Genomic DNA, 12,568 nt, shown 5'->3' with positions numbered 1-12,568 from the left:
TGAAATTGTTGACATCAACTCCACCAATGATTTCCACACTGCATATTCAGTGGCTCTCTCTGACACATTTGATAGTGCTGATCACTTCCTTCCTCTAGAAAGTGTTTTCTCTCCACTAGATTTCTTAACACCAGGCTTGCCTGGTTTATATGGTAGTCTCTTTCGCTCTCTGTTGATGTCTTGCAGCATCCGGAGCCCCCTGCTTTTCTCACACACATTCCCTGGAGGGTGGCATCCACTCTCTTGTTTTGCTGTCAATATCTGTTTTCAGCTACTACAATCATAGTGATTCCCAAATCTAAATCTGACCTATCTCCCGAGCTCCAGGCCTGCATACAACTGTCTACTAGACATATCCAACAGGAGTACCATAGACAACTTAAACACTACAGGTGCAAAAATGAAAGTCATCATTTTCCCCACAAAATTTGCTTCTCCTAAACCACACTTGGGAGTACGTTGGTGCAAAGACCACAGAAGGTAATGAGATATGGTCCTTGCTATCAAGGAGCCTATAGTCAGAGGACAGAGACAAAAAATAAAGATAGCAATTATAACACTGCTTCATAAGTGTTACAATATGAATAAACACAGGATGCTATGGAGATACACAAAAAGGGGGCACCTGGCCCAGTCTTGGAATTCAGGGGTTTCCAGAAGAGGAAACGTATAAGCTCAGGAAGACAAACTCAGATTTTTAAAAAGTAATAGCTATTGCAAAGGCTAGGAAGAGAGAAAGAACCCAACACTGAAATGCACATAGCTGAGTATGGCTGGAGAACAAAACTGAGGGCTCAAGTAAAGAGAGATAAGGCCAGAGAAGGGAGCAGGGGGAGATCTTGAAGAATCTTTCAAGTAGTGTTAAGGAACTTTACCCTGAGTACCTGCTGAAGGAAGGGACATGATCAGAACTGCCCTTTAATCAGAAGGATTAAAGTGACAATTAAGAAAGTATTTCATTTGGAACCTGTAAAAGGAGCAAAAATTTACCGGGGGCCTAGGAATGGAAGGACATTCCAAGACACAAAATCATGAAAATAGTATACCAAAGCTTGAAATAACATAGATAGGTCAGGTAATGACAAAGATTTCTATAGAGATAAGGAAAGAAAAGTCAGGAATAGACAAAATTGTGAAGGCTGAGTTTGGGCTTTATTCTAAAAGCAATGGGTTTTAAGCAAGAAAGTATAATCATAGGAATGTGAAATACAGATTTAAGGAGGGATCAACTAGAAGCAGAAAAACCAGCTAGGAGGAGGTTATTAGAAATGCGAAACAATGAATGCCTGAACAGACACTATGACAAGTGAGGATAGAGGAGATTGAAATACCTCCTGGAGGAGAATGGCAAGGATTTGGTTAAGGAGTCAAATACGATTCTGAAGTTTTAGGCTTAGCCAACTGAATGACTGGTGATGCTATTAAAGAAAGAAAGAAATAGCAAAAGGAAGGTCAGATTTCAGGGAGAAATGATTTTCATACAGTAAAATGTACTTTTTTCTGTTGGTGTACAGTAATAAAAGATATTTTATTCCCAAACTGATTGGGATTATGGAACATGATTATAGGAAAGAAACTAAGGCAGAAGGTTAAAAAGAAAAGACAACTCAGTGATAGAGACTTACTCCAAAGGATACCGGGTAGGACTGGGTCAGGATGCTGGTGGAAAGACACAGCAGATGGATAACATCACTTTCTTGCGCTATAACCACATTTTCATTGGATTACATAGTCTAGCTTCTCTTGTAGCTATAGATATGGCTAGTGACTAAGTTCTGCCTGATAAAATATGAGTGGAAGAAACATGCCCTACTTCCCAGCCTTGCCTCTACAAAGATGACATGTGCTTTCCCTGAGCACTTTCCTGGGAACTGACTAGAAACACGATCGTTGAGCCCAATAAATTTTTGAAGAAACCCTAAAGCCATACTCACAAGAAACTGAGGTCATTTAACCCAGAGGTAACTTCTTAGTCCCTAAACTACACCAGGCAGTAACAGACTACAAAACCTATACAGTTCCCAAAGATGACACACTAACACCCATTCTGGATGTGGCCAGAGAGGATAATGGACCAGGAAGAGCCTCCTGGAGAAGAAAGAGAGAAAAGATGAAGAATTTCTTCCAAGAAAGCAGAACCACTAACCACTCCCAGGTCAGAATAAGAGTCTCTGAAATTGCTGTGGAGTAGTTATTTGAATATTGCTAAGAAGCAGTGACATCTATGTGTTTCTTGTTCTTCCCTTTTCTAAATCAAGGTTTACAACTTCCACTTGGTGATGCTGTTCTTATTCCACCAATGTCTGTTGGGTTGGTCTGATGAAACAGGGAGATCATATGACTTGTCTTTTAGTTTGTTGTTAATGGGCCACAGGAGCCACTCCTGGGCGTGATGGAGAGGACTGCGTATCACTCGGACTGTCTGGACCTGGAGCTGCACACAGCGATCAGATGAGTCTTTGGGGCCACCTCCTGCAGAGAGGAGGTATGCTCCATGTTTGGGAAGAAGAGTACATCCTAATATTTTGGTGGCCCAGAAGAGTAGACTGGAAGATTGCAAGTTGTCTCCTGATGTCCTATAACTTCCTCCAGAGTAACAGAGTTTTAGCTGAGCATATGGCTGCACAGCTAGAGATGACAAATTCTAGTCTCCACTCCAGCTAGGTTAGCTACATAACTATGCAGTCAACAATAAACTGTCAGGCCACTTCTGGGCTTTGCCTTTAAAAATACTGGGCAAGCACAGGGAAGTAACAAGAACTGAAGAAGCTGCCTTGGCCAGAGTTGGAAGGCACTAATTAAAAATGGCAGAGCCACCCCACCAGTCCCGAAGTACTCATCTCTGGGCTATCTCATAAATTAATACTGTATTTTGGGTTCTCTCTCTTACAGCAGCTTAGACTAGATCCTAAATTATACAAGGAGTTGGCACTGGAAACCAATAAGGACCTCCTTCTGAGATAGGGTCTAAGGAAATTAGGATGAGTTAGGTAACAAAAGATTGTTAAGTACTGAGGAGGAAGGTTGAGGCACTTTTTATGATTACTAAGATTTCCCACCTATGCCCCCTCCAATTCGTTCTCCAACCAGCCACGACAGTGATCTTTCTAAAGAAAAAGCTTACCAAGTCACACCCCAGCTGAAAACTTTCAATGCCTTCCCATTGCCCATACGGTAAAGTACAACCCCTTAACATGGCCTATGAGGCCCTACAGGACTTCTCTTCTGTCGGTCTCTCTAGCTTTATTTTCACCATGTTGGGCACCAGTCACAGACAAACACCTGCAGTTCACTAAATATGCCTCCATGCTTCTCTACCAGCTGTTCCTTCTGCCTGGAATACCATCCCCCTGTCCACTAGCTTCTACCCTCTACTGTGATTACCTATGGATTTGACTGTCTCCTTCATTAAACTATAACCTCCATGAGGGCAAATACTGAGTGATTTCTTGTATCCCCAGCACCAAGCAAAGCGTCTGGCGATAGTCAAGTGCTCAGTAAATATTTACAGAAAGAATGAAAGAAAAAAATATTCTTCTTCTTAACTACATCAAGTTTCACATGTACTAGAGCTCTATAGCAAAGTCACTTTTACATCTAACATTTCCATATCTTTCTTTAAAATATTAATATCACTTTGATGACAGAATAAAATAATTTTTAGTTAAATTTAAAATTAATAGAACCAGACATTTTCTAAGCTGGTAAAGATTATTGTTCTGTCAGCTTATTCAAATTATCTACTGAGAAGCTTGCTTTTCTAGTTTTCTACTTTTCTGATTATAATAATATAATTCACTTCTTTCACCCGCTGCCCACACAGAGCAGAACTCACTTGCCGTGTGAGTATGTTAGCTTGTTATTTTCAGAAGGTATCTTAGCCAGAATCTGCTCTGTCACCTCCAGGAAGTTGCCTCCACACCAAGCATGTTTGGCAAGGATAGTGGTTCCCCTGGCAACAACAGCGAAAAGAATGGCCATGGCTTCGATCTATCAAAAGGAAAAAAGACACATAAGACTTAGAATATTTCTTTGACATAATCTTTCAAAAGTAACTTACTATCGTTATCAACATCCATCTGGAGACAGTATTGACCAAGGCACTGTAACATTAAACAGAACAGACTTAACAACAGACTTAACAAAATCACAGTCTTCTACAAACTTATAATCTAAACCACACTGATATGCATTCATATTTAGAGAAAAACCAAATGCATACACATAATATATTTTTATGTGTGTGTGTATATACAATGTAATGTATATGTGATACACGCATACATACACATACATTACACTGATACATAGGTTGCATTTACAAATTACACAGCACAAACTGTTATCATCCTCTGAAAAGCAATGACCATAGATGGCAAAGGGACATAAAAATGTCTTCATCCTTTAATAAAGTAATCCCATCCTGAAAATTTATCCTAGGGAAATAGTTCAACAGCAGTTAGATTCTATATTCACTAATATACCTATTAACAATAATAATAGCCCATATTTATTAAGCACTTACTATGCACCAGGCACCATTTTAAACACTTAATTTAATCCTTACATCAATGAAATTAATACACTATCATGATACTTACATTAAAATGAGGAAAATGAAATATAAATGACTTAAATAATTTGTCCAGAATTACAGAGCTAGTAAGTGGTAAAAGATGGGATTTAAACCCAGGCAGTATGGTTCTAGAACTCACAATTTTATCCCTATACTATATTCTGCCTGTCCTACGAAGGCATTATCCAAAACAGAAATAAACTGAAAATAACCTGAATCTTCTGCAAGAGAGGAATGGTTCTATAAATTATGGTAAGATCCTTTATAAACAAAATATTTCTAAAACAATACAGAATGAGTTTAAGATTACAGTAATACCTTGGAGGTATTGCAAGTTCAGTTCCAGACCACCGCAATAAAGCAAATATCACAATAAAACAAGTAACGCGAATTTTTTGGTTTCCCAGTGCATATAAAAGTTGTGTTTACACTATGCTGTAGTCTATTAAGTGTGCAATAGCATTATACCTAAAAAAACACAATGTACATGTCTTAATTTTAAAAAACTTAACTGCTAAAAAATGCTAACCATCATCTGAGCCTTCAGGGAGTCACAGCAGTAACACCAGAGATCACTGATCACAGATCACCATAACTAACATACTGAAAAAGTTTGAAATATTGCAAGAATTATTAAAATGTGACACAGAGACATGAAGTACGCAAAATACTGTTGGAAAAATGGCACTGACAGACTTATTCAATGCAGGGTTGCTACAAACCTTTGATTTGTTAAAAAAACAAAAACAACAACAAAAAACCCCAGCAATATCCGTGAAGCACAATAAAGCAAAGTGCAATAAGAAGAGGTATGCCTGTATTTTCCTCGTGTTTATGAATTTGTACTAATTTTTTCCCCACAGAATAGCCTGGTTTCTCTTATTTAATGGCATGAACTCATAAAAGAGATGAACAAATATCTTCCTATTCTTCAACTAACTCTTCAACCTAATGTTATTTGTTAACATGTTCAGTTTCATCCAATAAGCCAGAGTCATCTTGGGTGGCAAAGTGAGAGTCACTTATTAAAAATTCAAATCCTTGGTATAATTCCCTGAAATTCTGATTCAGTAGGCCTGAGGTGGGGCTCTGGAATATATACTTAAGAGCCAAGCCTGTCTGGATGCAGGCGATTCACGTGACCACGTTTTGTGAAACACAGCAACTATAAAATGCTTGAGGTCAGGGAATCCACTGATTCCCTCTTGGAATGCCTCTGGTATGAAGGACAGCATACAGAACGGAAATGCTCATGTGTCTCTTGAGCTGAACTCCTCTTGGAGTCTCTTCATTGCACTCTCTAAATGAAGGTGTTTCGCAGGGTTGTGTCCTCAGCCATCTTCTTTCTGGATTTCTCCACACACATATGTAGTAGCATGTTATAATTTCCAAATGACTTTCTCATACACTATATCCCTTGAACCTAAAAGCCTCAACTGACCATGTAACATGCTCCAGGTACTGTTCCATTTCTTAAAATTATCATCTACACACTATCTCTGCTTCTCTATCTTCTTTTAATTCTTCTCTTCTATAATCTGGCTTTTCCCCTCAACACTCCACAAAACCATGCTTGTCAAGATCACCAACAGCCTCTACATTGCAAACTTCTGTGGTCATTTCTCTATTCTCACCTTACTTGACCTCTCAGAAATAGTCAACACATCTGAATAACCCTCCTTCTGGGAACACTCCTAAATGTCTGGCTGTTCCTTCTGTCTTCTTGCTGAATCCTTCTCCTCTAGCTGACCTCTAAATGTTGACTTTCCATGGGTACTGGTTCTGCACTCTCTTATCCTAGATGAGCTCATCTAGACCTGCCATTTTAAACATGCTTTATTTGCTGAAGATACATTGCATACAGAAAAAACCAAAGGCACAACCAAAGTTGAGGGAAAAACCAAAGACAAAACACAAGGCATACCAAATAGTTGAGGGAAAGGTAGATGAATAGAGACCCACAAAGAAGATGGAGGAGGACCAACCAGGAAAGTGAAAGGAAAGCCAGAAGAGTATGGTGGCCTTGAAGCCAAAGGAAAAGAAACCTTGAAGAAGGAACAAGTGTCACCTCCCAGCTCTGTTCACTGATACACAGTATTAAGATTATAAAACAGTCACTGAAATTTTATAAGGAAGTAGGTCATTGGTAAGGGTCAAAGAGACATGCAGTGGAGTGGGAAAAAAACACAAAGAGAAACAGAGATGAGAAATCATATGGTCCCTGAGACAAAGAGATGAAAAGGTAGCAGCTTCAGTCCTTTAGCAGCTTCAAGAAGAAAACTGAGTTTAGCAACAATACAAAAAGATCTAGTGTGCTAGCGGACCATAAGTTCGTTATGAAGTGTTATGATGTAATTGCTTAAAATTCTTATGTAATCTTAAATTACATTAAGAAACAGGGTGTCTTGATCTCTTTAAGTACTATTGCCATTATACTCTGCGCTCTTTAGAACACATGTGTAATACTGAGTTCAATTCTAGGTACAGTATTCTAAGACTGGACAGAAGGGCAAAATATGGTGAGAGACCTGGAGATTGTATCACTTGAAGAATGGCTAGAGGAACTAGAAATATTACACATGAAAAAGACAGCAATCTTCAAGTTTATATAAAGTATAGTCACCTAGAAGAGGGAGGACATTATTTGGAATATAACTAGGAACAGTGAATATAAGTTATAAGGATAGCTATGTAAGTTATGCATAGCAGTGTTTTATTCAATAAAAGCAGTCCTCAATTTTAAAAATGCCTATTAAACATTGGGTACATCACATCCAAAACTTTACTTTCCTCTCAGATGTCACTAATAAACATTTCTTGAGGGAACCTTCAAGATGGCACAGGAGTAAGATGTGAAAATCACCTTCTTCCCCACAAATATATCAAAAATACATCTACATGTGGAACAACTCCTACAGAACACCTACTGAACACTGGCAGAAGACCTCAGACTTCCCAAAAGGCAAGAAAATCCCCATGTAGCTGGGTAGGGCAAAAGAAAAAGGAAAAAACAGAGACAAAAGAATAGGGATGGGACCTGCACCTCTGGGAGGGAGCTGTGAAGGAGGAAAAGTTTCCACACCCTAGGAAGCCCCCTTCACTGGTGGAGATGGGTGGGGGAAGCTTCAGAGCCACGGAGGAGAGCGCAGCAACAGGGGTGCAGAGGGCAAAGCGGAGAGATTCCTGCACAGAGGATCGGTGCCAACCAGCCTCACCAGCCTGAGACGCTTGTCTGCTCACCCACTGGGGTGGGGGGGGCTGGGAGCTGACTGGACCTGCCTAAGAGGCAAGAGACCACTGTTTTGGGGTGCGCAAGGAGAGGGGATTCAGAGTACCGCCTAAACGAGCTCTAGAGACGGGCGCAAGCCATGGCTATCAGCTCGGACACCAGAGACAGGCATGAGATGCCAAGGCTGCTACTGCTGCCGCCAAGAAGCCTGCGTGCAAGCACAGGTCACTATCCACACCTCCCCGCCCGGGAACCTGTGCAGCCCACCACTGCCAGGGTCCCGAGATCCAGGGACAACTTCCCTGGGAGAACACACGGCGTGCCTCAGGCTGTTGCAACGTCATACTGGCCTCTGCCTCCGCAGGCTTGCCCCACATTCCGTAACCCTCCCTCCCCGCACTGGCCTGAGTGAGCCACAGTCCCCTAATGAGCTGCTGCTTTAACCCCGTCCTGTCTGGAAAGGAACAGATGCCTGAGGACGACCTACATGCAGAGGTGGAACCAAACCCAAAGCTGAACCCCAGGAGCTGTGCGAACAAAGAAGAGTAAGGGAAATTTCTCCCAGCAGCCTCAGGAGCAGCAGATTAAATCTCCACAATCAACTTGATGTACCCTGCAGCTGAGGAATACCTGAATAGAAAATGAATCATCCCAAAGTTGAGGCAGTGGACTTTGGGAGTAACTGACTTGGGGTCTGCTGTCTGGAACTGATTTCAGATTTTTATGTTTATCTTAGTATAGTTTTTAGCACTTATTATAATTAGTGGATTTGTTTATTGGTTTGGTTGCTCTCTTCTTTTTTTCATTATTACCTTTTTATTTTAATTATTAAAAAAATTTTTTTTATTATTCTTTTTTCCTCTTTTTCTTCTGAGCCGTGTAGCTGACAGGGTCGTGGTGCTCTGGCCTGGTGTCATGCCTGAGCCTCTGAGGTGGGAGAGCTGAGTTCAGGACATTGGACCACCAGAGAACTCGTGGCCCCACGTAATATCAATCAGCGAGAGCTCTCCTAGGGATCTCCGTCTCAACGCTAAGACCCAGCTCCACCCAACAGCCAGCAAGCTCCAGTGCTGGATGCCCCATGCCAAACAACTAGCAAGACAGGAACACAACCCCACCCATTAGCAGAGGGGCTGCCTAAAGTCATACTAAGATCACAGACACCCCAAAACACACCACTGGTTGCGTCCTGCCCACCAGAACAAGATCCAGCCCCGCCCACCAGAAAACAAGCACGTGTCCCCTCCACCAGGAAGCCTACACAATCCACTGAACCAACCTTACCCACTGGGGGCACACACCAAAAACAACAGAACTACGAACCTGCAGCCTGTGAAAAGGAGAACCCCAAACACAGTAAGTTAAGCAAAATGAGAAGACAGAGAACACAGCAGATGAATGAGCAAAGTAAAAACCCACCAGACCAAACAAATGAAGAGGAAATAGGCAGTCTACCTGAAAAAGAATTCAGAGTATGATAGTAAAGATCCAAAATCTTGAAAACAGAATGGAGAAAATACAAGATATTTAACAAGGGCCTAGAAGAACTAAAAAGCAAACAAACTATGATGAACAACACAATAAATGAAATTAAAAATTCTCTAGAAGGATTCAATAGAAGAATAACAGAAGAACAGATAAGTGACCTGGAAGATAAAATAGTGGAAATAACTACTACAGAGCAGAATAAAGAAAAAAGAATGAAAAAAATTGAGAACAGTCTCAGAGACTGCTGGGACAACATTAACCACACCAAGACACAAATTATAGGGGTCCCCAGAAGGAGAAGAGAAAAAGAAAGGGGCTGAAAAAATATTTAAAGAGATTACAGTTGAAAACTTCCATAACATGTGAAAGGAAACAGTCAATCAAGACCAGGAAGCAAAGAGAGTCACATATAGGATAAATCTAAGGAGAAACACATCAAGACACATATTAATCAAACTATCAAAAATTAAATACAAAGAAAAAATATTAAAAGCAGCAAGGAAAAAGCAACAAATAACACACAAGGGAATCCTCATAAGGTTAACAGCTGATCTTTCAGCAGAGACTCTGCAAGCCAGGGGGAGTAGCAGGACATATTTAAAGTGATGAAAGTGAAAAACCTACAACCAAGATTACTCTACCCAGCAAGGATCTCATTCAGATTAGACAGAGAAATCAAAAGCTTTACAGACACACAAATTTAAGAGAATTCAGTACCACCAAACCAACTTTACAACAAATGCTACAGGAACTTCTCTAGGCAGGAAACACAAGAGAAGGAAAAGACCTACAAAAACAAACCCAAAACAATTAAGAAAATGGTAATAGGAACATACGTATCAATAATTATCTTAAAAGTAAATGGATTAAATGCTTCAACCAAAAGACATACACTGGCTGAATGGATACAAAAACAAGACCCGTATATATGCTGTATACAAGAGACCCACTTCAGACCTAGGGACACATACAGACTGAAAGTGAGGGGATGGAAAAAGATATTCCATGCAAATGGAAATCAAAAGAAAGCTGAAGTAGCAATTCTCAGATCAGACAAAATTGACTTTAAAATAAAGACTAAAACAGGAGAAAAAACGGACACTACATAATGATCAAAGGATCAAACCAAGAAGAAAATATAACAATTGTAAATATTTATGCACCCAACCTAGGAGCACCTCAATACATAAGGCAAATGCTAACAGCCATAAAAGGGGAAATCGACACTAACACACTATTAGTAGGGGACTTTAACACCCCACTCTCACCAATGAACAGATCATCCAAAATGAAAATAAATAAGGAAACACTAGCTTTAAATGACACATTAAACAAGACAGACTTAATTAAAATGTATAGGACATTCCATCCAAAAACAACAGAATACACTTTCCTTGCAAGTGCTCATGAAAAATTCTCCAGGATAGATCATATCTTGGTTCACAAATCAAGCCTCAGTAAATTTAAGATAATTGAAATCATACCAAGTATCTTTTCCGACCACAACTCTGTAAGACAAGATATCAATTACAGGAAAAAACTGTAAAACATACAAACACATAGAGGCTAAACAAAACGTTACTAAATAACCAAGAGATCACTGAAGAAATCAAAGAAGAAATCAAAAAGTACCTAGAAACAAATAACAATGAAAATACGATGACCCAAAACCTACGGGACACAGGAAAAGCAGCCCTAAGACGGAAGTATATAGCAATATGATCCTACATCAAGAAACAAGAAAAATCTCGAATAAACAACCTAACCTTACACCTAAAGCCATTAGAGAAAGAAGAACAAAAATACCCCAAAGTTAGCAGAAGGAAAGAAATTATAAAGATCAGCTCAGAAATAAATGAAAAAGAAATGAAGGAAACAATAGCAAAGACCAATGAAATGAAAAGCTGGTTCCTTGAGAAGATAAACAAAATTGATAAACCACTAGCCAGACTCATCAAGAAAAAAAGGGAGAAGACTCAAATCAACAGAATTAGAAATGAAGAAAGAGAAGAAACAACTGACCCTGCAGAAATACAAATGATCATGCGACAACTACGAGCAACTGTATGCCAATAAAACGGACAACCTGGAAGAAATGGACAAATTCTTAGAAAAGTATAACCTTCCAAGACTGAACCGGAAGAAAGAGAAAATATGAACAGACCAATCATAAGCAAAGAAATAGAAACTGTGATTAAAAATCTTCAACAAACAAAAGCCCAGGACCAGGTGGCTTCACAGGTGAATTCCATCAAACATTTAGAGAAGAGCTAACACCTATCCTTCTCAAACTCTTCCAAAAAATGCAGAGGAAGGAACACTCCCAAACCATTCTACAAGGTCACCATCACCCTGATACCAAAACCAGACAAAGATGTCACAAAAAAAGAAAACTACAGGCCAATATCACTGATAAACAAAGATGCAAAAATTCTCAACAATATACGAGCAGAATCCAACAGCACATTAAAAGGATCATACACCATGATCAAGTGGGGCTTATCCCAGGAATGCAATGATTCTTCAATATACGCAAATCAATCAATGGGATACACCATATTAACAAACTGAAGGATAAAAACCGTATGAAAATCTCAATAGATGCAGACAAATCTTTCAACAAAATTCAACACCCATTTATGATAAAAACTCTCCAGAAAGTGGGCATAGAGGGAACCTCCCTCAAAATAATAAAGGCCATATACGACAAGCCCACAGCCACCATCATTCTCAATGGTGAAAAACTGAAAATATTTCCTGTAAGATCAGGAATATGACAAGAGTGCCCACTCACCACTATTATTCAACATAATTTTGGAAGTTTTAGCCACGGCAATCAGAGAAGAAAAAGAAATAAATGGAATCCAAATCGGAAAAGAAAGGTAAAACTGTCACTGTTTGCAGATGACATAATACTATACATAGAGAATCCTAAAGATGCTACCAGAAAACTACTAGAGCTAATCAATGAATTTGGTAAAGTAGCAGGATACAAAACTAATGCACAGAAATCTCTGGCATTCCTATATACTAATGATGAAAAATCTGAAAGGGGAATTAAGGAAACACTCCCATTTACCATTGCAACAAAAAGAATAAAGTATCTAGGAATAAACCTACCTAAGGAGACAAAAGTCCTGTATGCAGAACACTATAAGCCACTGATGAAAGAAATTAAAGAGGATACAAACAGATGGAGAGATATAGCATGTTCTTGGATTGGAAGAGTCAACATTGTGAAAATGACTATACTATGCAAAGCAATCTACAGGCTC

The 12,568-nt window shown here is 39.5% G+C and overlaps 1 protein-coding gene across 1 annotated transcript in view; it reads right to left on the bottom strand.

The window, feature by feature from the left end:
* The window catches only part of VAMP7 (vesicle associated membrane protein 7), a 67,071-nt gene that overhangs the window by 48,438 nt on the left and 6,065 nt on the right, over positions 1-12,568 (bottom strand). The window contains exon 2 of the mRNA XM_032620194.1: positions 3,836-3,990. Within this exon, the coding sequence (XP_032476085.1) occupies positions 3,836-3,981 (146 nt within the window). The 5' untranslated portion in view covers positions 3,982-3,990. The remainder of the gene's footprint in view (positions 1-3,835; positions 3,991-12,568) is intronic.

The sequence above is a fragment of the Phocoena sinus genome, chromosome X (assembly GCF_008692025.1).
Source record: "Phocoena sinus isolate mPhoSin1 chromosome X, mPhoSin1.pri, whole genome shotgun sequence".
NCBI classification, from domain to species: Eukaryota; Metazoa; Chordata; class Mammalia; order Artiodactyla; family Phocoenidae; genus Phocoena; species Phocoena sinus.
This window is presented reverse-complemented; position numbering and strand designations above follow the sequence as displayed.